The sequence below is a fragment of the Bubalus bubalis genome, chromosome 10, assembly GCF_019923935.1.
Source record: "Bubalus bubalis isolate 160015118507 breed Murrah chromosome 10, NDDB_SH_1, whole genome shotgun sequence".
Lineage (NCBI taxonomy): Eukaryota > Metazoa > Chordata > Mammalia > Artiodactyla > Bovidae > Bubalus > Bubalus bubalis.
In genome coordinates, this window is record NC_059166.1 from 6,037,055 (window position 1) to 6,053,976 (window position 16,922).

Below are 16,922 nucleotides of genomic sequence, written 5' to 3' on the forward strand. Positions count from 1 at the left end.
CAGATCCCCTCCCCTCCTGGAGGTTGGCCTTTCCAGGAGAGATTTACAAGATTGTGGCTTTATAATTTACTCCCTCAACTCCTCCCCTTCTCTGTTTTACTCTAGAACCTGACATCCTGACCTCAACAAAGCTGTTTTGAGACTTTCCTCTGCCATCCTCTTGAGTCTGAATACGGTCTCATTGTTTGCCTGAACAACTCATCTCGGAGGGAGCTTGGACTCACTAACAACGATGAAAGGTAAATCAGCCCTGCTTTGTTGTTGTTATTGCTCAGTCTCCAGTGGTGTCCGACTCTGTGACCCCAGGGCCTGCAGCACGCCAGGGTTCCCTGTGCTTCACCATCTCTCAGGGTCTGCTCAAACTCGTGGCCGCTGAGTGATGTCAGTAATAGCAGTTAATTGTGGACGAGGAAGCTCTGGACATTCTTGCCTGTGGGGAAAAGGCACTGGGACTCAGATCTTCCCTCTCCTTAGGTCTCCTGCTCCCCTCTACCCTAGCTACTGTCTCTGCCGTATGGAAGGAACTGTACACAGCTTGGCATCATTTAGGACTTTGCATTCTGAAAGGATTGTCACACCTGAGCTGTCCTTACAATTCAGCAACCTCATCCATCGTTTCTCAGAATTAGAATATCATTTTCATAGTAGATCGCCTTGGCTCACGCCTGTATTGAGAGGATCCCAAGGGAATGGAGTAAGACCATGGGGCCCTGCAATAAGCCAGTAGAAAAAAAGACGGGAGAGAAAGGAGGGTTTTTCTTACTTTTGAGGTCATACTGAGAGGTATTTATGTTTTTTGCAGATAGCTAGTGTGCATGGCACAGTGTTCAATCTGAGGTTTTAGCCGAGGATAAAGATTTATCAAGGGCTTCCCCACTGGCTCAGGGGTAAAGAACCCGCCTGCCAATTTAAGAGATGTGGGCTCGACTGACCTCTGAGTCAGGAAGATCCCTTGGAGAAGGGAATGACAACCCACTCCAGTATTCTTGCCTGGGAAATCCCATGGACAGAGGAGCCTGGCAAACTGCAGTCCATGGGGTCGCAAAGGGTCAGACAGGACTCTCTTAGAGACTAAACAGCAACAGCAAAGAGTTGTCAAACCTGCTTCAAAAATGCTATGACGTGTTTATAGCTGTTTTGGCTTAGGTCGAGACGCTTCAGAGAAAGCGTCCTCACCATTGTTTCCTGGCAGCCATTTCCAGCCAGGCTGGACAACTGGCAGCTTTCCTTTTGAGCCAGCCTCCACTTTAGTGTGTGTTGGTGTAGAATTTGGTTTCATGAATGTAGACATTTGAAACGTGAATCCAGAGTAACTTCTAGCAATATTAAAATGATAAATGGCGGACTGAGTCAGCCATGCATGCCTGTGCTCCCAATTGTTATAAGCATGGCTGTAATTTCATTATTACTGTTGCATTTAATAGAATTATCTCCTTCCAGGGCCAAATGGTCAAGGAGAATAGAAAGACTTATAAGCGAAACTATCCCCACCCTTGCTTATTTTGGTGATCTATTTTTTTTAAAAGTAGTTATTTATTTTTGGCTGCCCTGGGGTCTCTGTTGCTGCCTTCGGGCTTTCTCTAGTTGCGGAGGGCGGCGGCTGCTCTTCGTTGCGGAGTGCGGGCTTCTCACTGCGGTGGCTTCCTTTGTGGGGCGCAGGCTTTTTCTAGGGCGTGCGGGCTTCAGTAGTTGTGCCTCGGTGGCTCCAGAGCTCAGGCTCAGTTGTGGCACACGGGCTTAGCTGCTTTGCGACAGGTGGGACCCTCCCAGACTGGGGATCGAGCTGGTTTCCCTCACATTGCAAGGCGGACTGTTAACCACTGGACCACCGGGAAGACTGCCGATCTATTTTTATATACTCTTTATTGAATGTCTGTCATGTCACAACTCCTTTCATACATGATTTACAGATTCTCATTAGTTCTCATTAATATATAGATTTCTAAATGGCATGATTAAGACTCATAAAAGTTGAATGCTTTGTATAATATGTAATTGATCTAGGCATAACTGGAATATGAACCCACTGGCACCGTGAATCTGAGATCCTTGTAGGTCTGTGACTCAACCTTGATTAATTATATACTTCTTTGGCTCTCTCTACTTAACCAAATACATTGTTCTTTGGGGTAGATGGGCCCAAAGTTTACCAAAGGTTAAGGAGATCTATATCAGGCTGAGTTGTCCAGAATATTTATGGTTTAGGCATGCTGTCCTGGCATAATTATTACTTGTGCCCCTTTTCACCTTTAAAGTGTCCTGGATTATGTGATAAATCACATGGTCACTTTACCTAAAAATTTAACTTCTCATCTCAGTACAATTAAAGTATGAGCTCTGTGGACATACAGACTTTTGTCAGTTCTATTATTATATCACCATCACCTGGACGAGTTGTTGTTCTTTAGTTGCTAAGTCCTGTCCAACTCTTGTGACACCACAGGCTGCGGCCCGCCAGGCTCCTCTGTCACGGGATTTCCCAGGCAAGAATACTGGAGTAGGTTGGCATTTCCTTCTCCAGGGGTCTTCCTCGACTCAGAGATCAAACCCAGGTCTCCCACTTTGGCAGGCAGATTCTTTACCACTGAGCCACCTGGGAATCCCACCAAGAACTGCCAGGCCTCCCTGTCCATCACCAACTCTCGGAGTTCACTCAGACTCACGTCCATCTAGTCAGTGATGCCATCCAGCCATCTCATCCTCTGTCGTCCCCTTCTCCTCCTGCCCCCAATCCCTCCCAGCATCAGAGTCTTTTCCAATGAGTCAGCTCTTCACATGAGATGGCCAAAATTCTGGAGTTTCAGCTTTAGCATCATTCCTTCCAAAGAAATCCCAGGGCTGATCTCCTTCAGAATGGACTGGTTGGATCTCCTTGCAGTCCAAGGGACTCTGAAGAGTCTTCTCCAACACCACAGTTCAAAAGCATCAATTCCTTGGCACTCAGCCTTCTTCACAGTCCAACTCTCACATCCATACATGACCACTGGAAAAACCATAGCCTTGACTAGACGGACCTTTGTTGGCAAAGAAATGTCTCTGACACATAAATGCCCTCAATAAATATGTGTTGAATATTGTGTTGACAGAGATTTGATATGTGTATCAGTTGGGGTTCCAGAGAAACAGAACCAAGGTTAGATAGATGTAATAAGAGAGCTGTAGTAAGATTTATTTTAAAGAATTGGCTCACATGGCTAAGAGGCCTGGCAAGTATGACATTTTTAGGGCAGGCCAGCAGGCTGGAAACTCAGGCAGGAATTTTATGTGACAGAATTAAGGCTGAATTCCTTTCCCAGTTAATCTCAGGTTTTTTGCTCTTTAACTGACTGTAGGAAGTCCATCTACATTGTGGAGGATAGTTTACTTAAAGTCAGCTGATTGCAGGTGTTAATCACAACTACAAAGTCATCTTCACAGCTGCATCTAGATGAATGTTTGATCAAACAACTGGCCACCACCACCTAGCCAAGTCAACAGATAAAAGTTAGCTACAATATGTTCGTACATACTCATATCTACATTGTGAGCCAAGCCAAGAGATAACTGCTTATTGGTAAAAGGGAGCTGCCTCACACAGTATTAATATGATTTTTTAGAGAAAAAGATAACCAAGACTTTAATTTCCTCAGAAGAGTTGCATAATGAAAGAATTCTTGTAAATACAGGGAGACTGACTGTTGGAATCTCATGTAGCGTAATGTAAAATCTCAGGGCAGAGAATATATGTGATGAAAATGTGGTACAAAGTATGTTCTTAGGCAGAGCATTTTGAAGCTTTTGGGAGAAAGCTGTCTCGCTCTTCGAAGCAGGCGCATGTGGTGGTCACTGTTCTGGTCTTGAGTTGCGCCGTGCTGTCAGTTTCTCCTTACTTGTAGCCTCAAATGGTTCTTAGTTTTAGGATAGACATGCTGTGACCTTTCTGAAAATAGTTTGGGGGGTGTATAGGGGAATAGTTGGGACACTTTCTAGTGATCAACACATAGACAATTATTTTTCGCTACAGTTGCAGAAAGTGAAAGTCACTCAGTCGTGTCTGACTCTTTGCGACCCCATGGACTACACAGTCCATGGAATTCTCCAGGCCAGAGTACTGGAGCGGGTAGCCTTTCCCTTCTCCAGGGGATCTTTCCAACCCAGGGATCAAACCCGGGTGTCCGGCGTTGCAGGTGGATTCTTCACCGGCCGAGTCGCAAGGGTAGCACAGGGCTGACTCAAATCCCTAGAACTGGGAACTCTAACATGGGGTTTTGTAACAGGAACTGAAAGCATTTCTCCATACTATTTGTTGCAACAGAGGAGTGATGAAATGGATGAGAGGGGAGATAGGCAAGAAAAGTAATCGAAGGCATTGAAAATTGTGAGACTGTGATTACAGTGAGCATAGAAGCAGGTTTTCTATTTCCTAGGTGAGCAGCAAGGCCTGCTGGCCTCTGGCGCCCCTTAGTTAGCTGTACAACACAAAGTGAATGTAAAATGTTAGCTTAATGCTTGCTCAGAGGTCTGAGCATTTTTGTTTGTTTGAGCTGTATTCACAAGTAAAGAATTCAACCAACTTCTGTATATTATTAGTAATTCGACTTTGAAACCAAACTTATTACATCTCATCCATATTTCTGTATTTGAGATTTTTAAGACAGGCTGCTAAAACCAGTTTATATTAATAGTCTAGCTGCTCATGTGTTTGAATACAGACTTGTAATATTAAGTAATCAAATTAAGTTACCTGACTAAAGTGAGTGTTAGAATTTCTTGAGTCTGCAATTGTCCTCTGTGACATTTGACTCCATAATAAGCTTTTGCTCAAAAACCGGACTCTATATCCTCCTTGGTTTATTTTTGTAAATTTAGTTAGCAAAATACTACCTTTGAGATAAATATATTTGGATGAATGTATAAAAATTATTCTAGACGGAATGACAAGAAATTGCTAATAGTGTTAACCCTTGAAGACACTGCCCAGAGGGGTAGGGGAATAAGTTTGACTTTTTATTTTATAACTTTCTATACTACTTTAGTTTCCTAATCAGTTTTGTTTTACTTGTGTACTTTCTGTTCTTGACCATTTTTTTCTTGTAGCTCTTTACTTTTTAGGAACTTATTTATTTCACATATTTGGTATCTTCATTTTGCCTAGGAAAACTGGGATCTGCTTTAGAAAGTTTATGAACAATTGCTCTGGAAATAACAAGACTGGTTTTTGTTTATGTGTGTGAGAATCTTTTGATGAGACACTTAGGAGTGAGATTGATGTAATCTCTTAATTATATCTGACTGGTTACTTACTCCTTTATTATGAATGTTTTTTAAAAAAATCAATCACAATTTAGTTTCCAAAAGACAACAGCTATGACATCAAAAAAATCCTAGGTATCAAAGAAATAATTGAAGAACACCTGACTCAGTCTTTTTTTTTATTCTGTAAAAGAGAACACTAAAAAAGAAGAGCTGTAATAGATCTTTTGTATTGCTGCTCTCAGCTGTCTTCTGTAAGGCAGGGAGGGTGCTCAGGTGCATAACTGAGCTGACTATTTGGAGATGCACAAAAATCAATTATAGGGAGTTCCCTGTTGGTCCAGTGGTTAAGAATCTGTGCTTGCAATGCAGTGGCTGTGGGTTCATTTCCTGGTCAGGGAACTAAGGTGCTGCATGCTGCACCGTGCAGCCAAAAGGCAAAAAAACAAAAAACAAGTATGAAGTCAATTACAGCATTGGAGATTTCATCTTTTGGATTTCCAGTTAGGTGCTTCCTCCTCCAGCCTTTTCCTTGAATGAGATAATAACGACTTGTCTTTATTTCTTTTTTTGTTCCTTCTTTCCTTTCCTCTCTTCATCCTCCCCTTCCCTCCCTTCCTTCCTCCTTACCTTGATAATTCATGTGATTTGTAGTAAGAATCATAACAATTAGGGAGGTAAAAAGGACCACAGACAGTCATGATATTAGAATAACTGTCAGTATGCAGTGGAATAGTGGGCAATAAAGTAGTAAACAAGAAAGCAGTTCCATTATGACGATATGTATATTGTAATGTGATCCAATGAATGTTGACTTTCCAGTGTTGGAACCAATTTGATCTTTGGTTCCTCTGCCTTTTCTAAATCCAGCTTGTACATCTGAAAGTTTTTGGTTCATGTACTACTGAAGTCTAGCTTGAAGGATTTTGAGCATAACCTTGCTAGCATGTGAAATGAGTTCAGTTGTAAGGTAGTTTGAACATCTTTGGCATTGCTCTTCTTTGGGATTGGAATGAAAACTTACCTTTTCCAGTCCTGTGTCCACTGCTGAATTTTCCAAATTTGCTGACATGTTGAGTGCGGCGTTTTAACAGCATCATCTTTTGGGATTTGAAATAGCTCAGCTGGAATTTCATTACCTATACTAGCTTTGTTCATACTAATGCTTCCTAAGGCCCACTTGACTTCACACTCCAGGATGTCTGGCACTAGGTGAGTGACCATACCATTGTAATTATGAGTCATTAAGACCTTTTTTGTATAGTTCTTCAGTGTATTCTTGCCTCCTCTTTATCTCTTCTGCCTCTGTTAGGTCCTTACCTTTTCTGTCCTTTATCACACCCATTCTTGCATGAAATGTTTCCTTGATATTTCCAATTTTCTTGAAGAGATCTCTGGTCTTTCCCATTCTGTTGTTTTCCTCTATTTCTTTGGATTGTTCATTGAAGAAGGCCTTCTTATCTCCCCTTGCTATTCTCTGACACTCTGCATTCTGTTGGGTATATCAGTTGGTAAGATAGTATACTAAATTAATGCTAAAGATATTTAAATTAAAAAAAAGTTTTTTGACTCTTAATTTATGAATAAAAATAAACGAGTGTGTTCCTTTTTGGCACTTTCGGAAGGTAGAAAAGAGAGGAATGTGGTCACAGAAAACTGTGTGGTGTATGTCTGTGAGCTTTGCTGACCTGGTAAAATACTGTGTGTGACAGACGGTCTCACTACCTCCCATCCTTCTCTATGAAGTAGAAGCTATTAAATTTGCTAAAAGTCATAACTAATAATTATTATCAGTAGAAGCAATAATGACAAAGGAACACAGCTGCATGAGTTCTTTGGCTTATCACGAGAAAAATGAGACCAGTGTTTCCCTAAAGGACTAGTTAACTCCCAGCATAGGAGGGTGAATGAAGGAGTGAGAATGCCAGTTAGAGAGACTGACTGGGGGAATGCAATTTTCCCTGCCTTGCCTTGCAGCATCTGAATCTGATAAGAAATAATGGAATGTATTAAATTTTTAGTAAAATTTGCTCAGTTTTGATAGGATTTATTTACAAGAGAGAATAAGGAAATGGAAGTATTCCATTTACCACCAAGCATTGCACAAATACAAAGCTGTAAATTAACTCACTCTCTTAAAATGATAAATTGATCTTATATGAACTAAGAATGGTAAAAGGTTCTTCTTTACCTGCTGAGTAATTTGCCCATGTGGCAGGGATTTTGTATCTCAAGAATAATTTTCTCAGCTTTGTGTTGATCTCATCATGTCTTTGATTGTTTACAAAGACAAAATAAAACAAACGCATGCAAACAACAGCCAAGACTGATGACCAGTGGTTCCTCTCTTGTGAAGAACCAAAGTTTCCATATACTCCCGTGCCTTTTTTTTTTTATCTTGATAAATAACTAAGCATTGTTTTTCATGCTCCCATGCTTCTATCTTAATTAACTAAGAAAAGCTTTTTTGCCAGTTCTTGATTTGGCCTTCCTTAGATTTGGTGTGAAATTTAGAAAAATTTTTTTTTCTTTTATGCTGAAAACTGTCTTTGCATTTTTCCAGAGGACCTCTGGACAATCAGAAAGATTGTTCTTTCATTTTATAAGTAGAAAGATACGAAGAAAATATGAGGTTTGTTTGGTGGTTCTATGTTTCTTAATTAACCCAAGCTGTCATAAGAGCCGCATAGGTTAAGTTGTCAAATATGAAAAGATGGTCAACCTTCAATAGGTTAAGATTGTAGAAGCAAAATATTATTTACTTATATACATATTTTATAGCTAGTACACATTTTGCAAAGGCACTGGATATTTGTCAGTGTCCCTGATATGTTTTTAACTCGCAGAGGAAACGATTATGAAATAGTTACGTGTTCTATCCCAAGTGTTAATTTTCCTCTTGTGCATTGTGATGTTATTGGTTACTATAATAAGTTAACGACAGTAATGGTCTCGTTATCAAACAGTTGTTCTGTCTAGTGCTTGCTGACGGCTCTGCTATGAGCTATAGGTGGGAATTTGTACTTTCAACGAGGAAGAGTCTCAGAATCTATGGGGGGAACGGTACTGCTCCGTGGGCTACTTCACTTCAGTGGACAAGTTTGAGAGCAGGCTTCCAAGCGGGCACTGTTAGAAATGCTCAGACTAGACCAGGGCCAGAGGCAGGGCTTCCAGGTCTTTCTTCAGTCCAGCAGCAGATGAAACGATATCTGGTGGAGTGAGACATAATCACCAAGGACTGAATGAACTGATGAGAGAAATTTATTTGGACATTGTTGGTACTGTTTGAATGGTGTATTCTTCATGGTTCTGTGAGGAAGCCCTTTCTCTTTCTTGAGATGTCTTTAAGTCTCAGTGTAATAGACTTTAGTGTGGTAAACTGAAGTGAAGTATTTTAATGGTATCTGATTTTTACTTGTCTCATAGGATTCAGAAATGACAATTTTACTAATATTTGTTACTTGGCAATCTAATTATTGGTGAATAGATTCGTAAGGATCTTGCCCTCTTTTTACCAGAATGTAGTTGGAAAAATCAATTGTGCAACTAATACAACTTTTGAGAGTGATTGTCATTGAATCAGGTATGAATCGCTCACTATTAGAGAGAGGTACTCCCTTGGAAGCCTGTATGAAGACCAATGTAGTTTAATGCCTACAGAGTCCTCCCAAGAACCTTGGCGTAGAAACTGGCTTACACGGTGCCAGCCTCATAACTTGTGTGGTCGGTCCCCTGCCAGATCAGAGAGCTGAGAAAATTTTGGAATCCAAGAAGAGAAGAATACACCCAGATGCATAGACAAAGGTGAAATCTGTTGGGGAAAGTCTCTTGGACTTGGTCTTCTAGACTCACAATAAAAACATAATTGAGGATTTAAGAATCTAATCCTATAAGAGACACTAAACAAAAAGTGCAGAGAAAAGTTAATTCTCAATCCTTCATAGTTACTCAGTACTGTAAGGCCCTAAATTTGCAGAGCAAACTCAAGAAGACTCGTATTTTTAATCAGGACCCTTGCTGCATTGCATCTCTGAATAATTAGGTTAAACCTAATGAGCCTAGACTTTCTGTTTAAAGAACAATCTGTGGGGATTATTTATGATCAAGGGGTAAGAATATCAGAAAAATCTTCTGAAGAATAGAAATGAGCAGGCGCTACTAGGCGTTTCTTCAGTTCAGTGTAGGCTTTGTCCTTTGATTTTCTGTTTTCTGACCTATTTCATAACTGTAGGGGAAGAGGTCAATATATAGATTATGATATGGTAGAGATGCAGGTACTTCCTGCCTGGTGGAAAAGATGATTTAAAATGTATCATTTATTGCCCCATTGGACATAACTCATTTCGTATCTATTAGAGCAATCGTAGCACTAGTTTTTAAAACTGATTGTAAGCACCTTGCTCTTCAAGTTCCCATTTTAACTGATTTTTAACATTTTTCAGTTTTCCTCATTAATTACTGAGTATATAAAATTTTTGGCACGTGTTTATTTGACATTTACATGTAAGTCATGGTTTTACCTTTTCAAAAATTGTTCTTTACTAGGCCTGAGCAACTGGGGAATGGTGGTGCCATTTCCCCAAGTAGAGCATTCTAAGGAATAAACAGGTTGGGATAAGCATGAGATTATGGAAAATATAAAATACACTGTTTTAGAATATTTAATGCAAAACAGGTCTTTGTTTCCTTGAGAATGTTTATAGTGGTGTGAAGCAAGATGACCTCGAGGCAGACGGGCAGGCCTGACCTAGTTAGCGGCAGAACCGCAGAGGTGTGGAGAGAGGTGTGTGCATGGTGGGGCGTCTATAGCTGTAGACAATCTATCGCCTTTCCTGTTTCCTTAATAAAAAATTTTCTTCAGTTGGTCTAAAACAGTTTTTTTTTTTTTTGGTCTGGCCTATCTGTTCTTGTGTGTTCTCAGTCTCTCAGTTTTGTCCAGTTCTTCGTGACCCCATGGATTATTGTCCGCTAGGCTTCTCTGTCCTTGGGATATCCCAGTCAAGATCACTGGAGTGGCTTGCCATTTCCTGCCCCAGGAGATCATCTCCACCCAGGGACTGACACTGAGTCTCTTACGCCTCCTGTCTCCTGCACTGGCGGGATGATTGTTTACCACTGTGTCATCCATCTGTACTTACATATTAAACCATGAAAGAGTTGTTTGAAAGCTTTTCATTCATTCTGTGCCTCAAAGAGTTGAACAGTAGTAACAACCATTTTGGGATATTGTTGTTTTACTTTTATTGTTAGGCATAAAGGAAAATAAATAATGTGGAATTCTTTACAGAGGGAAATACATTGTCTACTGAAACAAATTACAAGTTGAGAAGGGAATTCACATTTCAGCAATTCAGAATTTGTCTTTTTTTTTTAGCTGATCATGAATGAAACTGAAAGAGACTATGAAAGAATCTGAAAACATCATCTGCACTGATTATATTGTAGCACTTGGAGTTGTTAGAGATGCTTTCTTCAAGCAGTTTTAGTCTTGTCGTCCACTGGCTTGAAAATCCAGTTTTGTGCAGAAAAAATATTGCGCAAATTAGAAATTAATGCATAAAAATTAATACTGATGAAGTAAATTTAAGAACAAGTGACATAAGTTAGTGACTTTTAAGGAAACTAAATGAAGAAAAACGTGTTTCTCATTAACCTAAGAAATGACCCAAATTTACAAGGATTTGCTAACATTTTAAGTTAAGGTACTGTTTCACTATTTAATTTTATAAATAATAGGTAGTTTCTAGGGAAGGAGAGAATACAGAAGTCAAATATGAAATTGTAGTTTTTCATTTCTTCCTAATTTCAAGCTAGAGATTCTGTGTGAATTGAATTAACTTCTCTGGGACTCAAATTAAGGCCAAGTAGAGGTGAAAGCTTAAGAGTTGGTCCAGTCCTGATGGGAAACCTGTGTGTCCAGCTTCCACTCACTTCTGTCCACTTTGCTCAGGGGTTCTTAACAGAAGCCTCTTCTGGGTGTTAGAATTCTTGAGTTATATGGGATGTCTGGCCCCAGTTGGAGTGTTGTATGTGTGTGTGCATGTGTGTTTATTTGCAGATTTGATACCCTGGGATCTCAGTCTAACCGTCTGTGTCTCTAGCTATATTTTGCCTCTTCATGTCTTCTCTTCTCATTGATGTTTTGCACTACATGCGTCCTATGTCACTGTTTACAGCAGTCGAGGTCTCTTGAGAAGCTTCAGAGACAGTTAGGATCTGCACGTGTTTGCCCAATAAATCCCTTAAGATGCCTGGAACAAGGCAGCGTGTTACCTTTAATGATCTCTTTATCACCCTTGAACAGTAACCTTGTTGGTAAAATAGAGGTTTGGAACCTTCTTTGTTGGTTGGTTTTCTACATTGCTCCACACCAGAGGGAGAGAGCTCAACAATTTCAAAGCATAATTTAGCCAAAGATGTGTTGCTCTTCTTATGTATTTGTGTTGAGTGTTTATTTCATGTCAGATTAGTAGAATAAATTTATGTGGCTGAGATTTTTTTTTTTTCTGGTGACTTATTTCCACAGGAGATTAAAAAAAAAAAAAAAAGATGTGTTGTCCAATAGTAGAATTAGGAGCATATAAAAATTATAGTAATTTAACATTAACTTTTTTTGTGAGCAAATTGTGTGAATATTTAAGTAATATGGAACTGTTACTGAGATTTAGAAAGTATCAAATAATTGATTTTTATTATAATTTCCACTATGTTTCAGTCACAGCACTCAAGAGTACTGAAGTATTTTAATTCTTAATGGAATGCCTTGTATCCAGGATGCTTTGTAGCTGGTTATTTGTTTGTTTGGGAGTCAGATTTTTCTGTGAACATCCCTGATGGCTTTCTGATTTAGAGCTGATATTGCTACTAACTGAGTGAACACAAGGAATTGAGATTGGTAGAGTAGGTCTGAAGAGTAGGTCATATTTCGTGAATTTCAGCTAGATGCACCATACGAAATGGATCAGGTCCCCAGTCCCTGAAATCTGAAATTAGTCATGTGCTTGAGATATTTACATGTATGAGGTAACAGATCCACTGGTGTAAAACAATCAGTGGAATCATCAGAGACGATTAAGTATCATCAAACTGTTTTCCTTTGAACTTTATGTGATTATCACTGAGAATCAGCAAACTCTTAAATCATAATGACAGTTTGAAAAATCTGACTGTCAGCCAAATTAAGAAATAAAATTCCTTGGAAGAGCAATGCAAATTAAGAGTTATTTAAATAAAGATTTAATAACAAGGTGAGGTAATGTGACAAAGCTCTACTATTAGAGAACATTTGAGATGTAGGGTAAGAAAAGCATCATTAACAGATATGATCTCACGCACAGTCAAGCAAAGTCAAGTCTGATGCTTTTGAGCCATCACTCCTAATCATATTGATGACTTTACCCTAAAACTCAAGTCCTTCTGTGGCACTGATTTGATTTTTATGAATGGTCAAACATCAAGAAAGAGAAGGAGGTGGGGTATGAGGGGGAGAAAGAGTGATAGAGATGGGAGTTGAATTATTATTATTACTGAATTATATATTTGGTAAATTGGATACATGGCTCAGAGTGCAGTTGACTGCCCTTCCCAAGACCCAAGGTTGTGTCTTTCCCATATTAAAAACATGTCTGAGGCTACTCTGTTAACTATTGTGTGTGAAACTTGGCTCTTGTGAGCACACAGGACTGGCTTGCATGAAAGGGAGAAATCAAGGTAAACTATAGAAGATGCTTTGTTCTTTGATAGATGCAAAATAGTTAAGGGAAGAGTACAGTATTTCAATTTAAAAAATCATAGAATTATAGAAGCTGAAAGGAATAGAAAACTTCAGTATTACAAATGGGGCAGTTGGAATCTAGGAGGATTTATTTAATTGAATAAAGATTTGTCTGCCACTGTCTTTGTGTCAGCCATTGGTGGCGATACAAGCTAAATAAGACACAAAATTTTGCCATAAGAGACGTGCGGTCTGGAAGCAGAGTCATGATAGTGTACCTTTACAATTGCAAGTGATCCAGGCTGAAGTAGAAATTGCAGAGAGAAGACTTTCCAGAGGCCACGATCTCAGCCCCCAGGATGTACCCCTGGCGTTCCGGCCTTAAGGAAGAGCCAGAACCAAGGGTAAAGGAGGGAATGCACACCCGCTTTTCCAGGACTTGAAGGAAATTCAGGCTCCTCTGTGGTCTGTTTCTAAATGCTAGTTAGTTCTCTTGCCTCTGTGCCTTGTAGCAGTTTCTTCATGCATGGAGTTCTCTTTATAACTATCTAGTTTCTCATTGAACATTTTCCACTTTTAATTATTTAGAAGCGATTTATTAATGTTGAGTAAACCATTGTTTATATGTCTCTCCTACTTAGGGTATTTGGGGCAATGATGAAAAGTGGTTTGCCATGTTTATTCTCTTGTTTAGTTTGGCACAAGTGGTCTTCTTCCCTCTGTCACTTCATTCTGCCATCCCAGGAACATTCCAGGTGCAAGGGGGAGAGAGACCCTTATAGGGCTGCTGGCGCTAGCAGTGGGGTTCTTTGGACACTGCATTCAGTGAGTGGGAGCAGAAACCAGGCAATCTGCAACCTCCAGTTCCATATGCATTCTTATGATTTCTGCAGTGAAAAATCAGCCAAATTGTATGAAGTTTTATAAATCTGGTTTTATTAACAATTGAACTTCTCTAGAAGCTAGAATCTTAGGAGTTACGATCTTTATTTTTCCAAGGAGTAAAATGGATCCATTCACTTAAGACTTTAGGTTTAGTCACTAACTCACGTCCGACTCTTGGGACCCCATGGTCTGTAGCCTGCCAAGGTTCCTCTGTCAGTGGGATTTTCCAGGCAAGAATACTGGAGTGAGTTGCCATTTCCTTATCCATGGGCTATTCCCAATCCGGGGAACAAACCAGGGTTTCCATCATTGCAGGAAGACTCTTTACTGACTGAACCACCAGGGAAGCCCCCACTTAAGGGTTTAGTTAGTCTGATTTCAAACCATGAGACCATTGCAGTACTTACCTGGGTTGCCATAAGGAATAGCGGTGAAATGCTGAGAGATGGATATAAAAGACACATTCAAAGTTAATATGCACATAACATATAACTTAAGTATTGAAAGTTAATACTACTAATATTTTAAATAAAACAATCCTTCTCACATAGGATTGCACCTACCAAATCCTTTGATTGTTAGTTTTGCATATGTTTTCCAGAAAAATTTCTGTAAAATATGTTCTATTATGGAGAAGTTAGCTTGATTATTTTTTTTATTACATTCAGTTCAGTTCAGTTGCTTAGTCATGTCTGACTCTTCGCGACCCCATGAATTGCAGCACGCCAGGCCTCCCTGTCCATCACCAACTCCCGGAGTCTACCCAAACCCATGTCCATCGAGTCAGTGATGCCATCCAGCCATCTCATCCTCTGCCGTCCCCTTCTCCTCCTGCCCCTAATCCCTCCCAGCATCAGGGTCTTTTCCAATGAGTCAACTCTTCGCATGAGGTGGCCAAAGTACTGGAGTTTCAGCTTCAACATCAGTCCTTCCATTGAACACCCAGGACTAATCTCCTTGAAGATGGACTGGTTAGATCTCCTTGCAGTCCAAGGGACTTTCAAGAGTCTTCTCCACACCACAGTTCAAAAGCATCAATTCTTAGTCGCACAGGTTTCTTCACAGTCCAACTCTCACATCCATACATGACCACTGGAAAAACCATAGCCTTGATTAGATGGACCTTTGTTGGCAAAGTAATGTCTCTGCTTTTACATATTCTATCTAGGTTGATCATAACCTTCCTTCCAAAGAGTAAGCATCTTTTAATTTCATGGCTGCAATCACCATCTGCAGTGATTTTAGAGCCCCCAAAAATAAAGTCTGACACTGTTTCCCCTGTTTCCCCATCTATTTGCCATTAAGTGATGGGATCAGATGCCATGATCTTCGTTTTCTGAATGTTGAGCAGCTTTTTCACTCTCCTCCTTCACTTTGATCAAGAGGCTTTTAGTTCCTCTTCACTTTCTGCCATAAGGGTGGTGTCATCCGCATATCTGAGGTTATTGATATTTCTCCCGGCAATCTTGATCCCAGCTTGTGCTTCCTCCAGCCCAGCATTTCTCATGATGTACTCTTCATAGAAGTTAAATAAGCAGGGTGATAATATACAGCTTTGACGTACTCCTTTTCCTATTTGGAACCAGTCTATTGTTCCATGTCCAGTTCTAACTGTTGTTTCCTGACCTGCATACAGGTTTCTCAAAAGGCAGGTCAGGTGGTCTGGTATGCCCATCTCTTTCAGAATTTTCCACAGTTTATTGTGATCCACACAGTCAAAGGCTTTGACATAGTCAATAAAGCAGAAATAGATGTTTTCCCGGAACTCTCTTGTTTTTCCATGATCCAGCAGATGTTGGCAATTTGATCTCTGGTTCCTCTGCCTTTTCTAAAACATTTATTACATTAGACTATTTTATTAGAGTATTTTCTTGTATTTTTTATATTATTATGAACAAACAATTTTTGTTTCAGTCACGGTTTTGTCTATCATTTCAATTTTTGTGTCTGTCTTATTTACACATTTCTCTTTCTTATTATAGTTACACAAAATCAATATCAATTCTTACAGTATCCTTTTAAAAGGGACCCCCACCCCCACCCCCCGCCCCCCAGGCAGGTCACGGGGTTAACACTTCAGCTTCCTGTTGGAAGAGCTGTTTACTATAGTATAAGGACAGTTGGTCTTCCATCTGTAAGTGATTGTTGAGAGTTGTAATTTAATTTTGGCATTTAACTTATTTGTTGTTGTTCAGTTGCTAAGTTGTGAACAACTTTTTTCGACTCCATGGAGTGCAGCACTCCAGGCTTCTCTGTCCTTTACTATCTCCCAGAGTTTGTCAAACTTAGGTCCACTGAGTCAGTGATGCTGTCTAACCATCTCATCCTATGCTGCCCCTTTCTCCTATTGCCCTCAATCTTTCCCAACATCAGGGTCTTTTCCAATGACTTGGCTCTTTGCATCAGGTGGCCAAAGTATTAGAGCTTCAGCTTCAGCATTAGTCCCTCCAGTGAATATTCAGGATTGATTTTCTTTAGGATTGACTGGTTTGATCTCCTTGCTCTCCAAGGGACTCTCAAGAGTCAGTTCAAAAGCATCAATTCCGTGCTCAGCCTTCTTTACAGTCCAGTTCTCACACCCATACATGACTATTAGAAAAACCATAGCTTTGACTATATGGACCATTGTTGGTAAAGTAGTGTCTCTGCTTTTTAATATGCTGTCTAGGTTTGTCATAACTTTTCTGCCAAGGAACAAGCGTCTTTTAATTTCATGGCTGCAGTCACTATCTGCAGTGATTTTTGGAACAGCCCAAAATAAAGTCTGTAACTGTTTCCATTGTTTCCCCATCTATTTGCCATGAAGTGATAGGACTGTATGCCATGATCTTTGTTTTTTGAATGTTGTTTTAAGCCAGTTTTTTCACTATCTTCTTTCACTCTCATCAAGAGGCTCTTTAGTTCCTCTTAGCTTTCTGCCCTTAGAGTGGTATCATCTGCATGTCTGAGGTTGTTGATATTTCTCCTGGCAATCTTGATTCCAGCTTGTGAGTCATTCAGTCCAGCATTTCACATGATGTACTCTACATATAAGTTAAATAAGCAGGTGACAATATAAAGCCTTGACATATTCCTGTCAGGATTTGGAACC

General features: G+C 39.9%; 1 protein-coding gene across 7 annotated transcripts in view; it reads left to right on the top strand.

Annotated features, from left to right (window-relative positions):
• Positions 1–16,922, top strand: part of PRKN (parkin RBR E3 ubiquitin protein ligase) — a 1,206,600-nt gene that overhangs the window by 81,162 nt on the left and 1,108,516 nt on the right. The window contains exon 2 of one of the 7 annotated variants that reach the window (XM_025294963.3): positions 106–239. The exons of the other annotated variants lie outside the window; for them this stretch is intronic. Within the exon in view, the coding sequence (XP_025150748.3) occupies positions 233–239 (7 nt within the window). The 5' untranslated portion in view covers positions 106–232. The remainder of the gene's footprint in view (positions 1–105; positions 240–16,922) is intronic. 7 annotated transcript variants of the gene reach the window in all.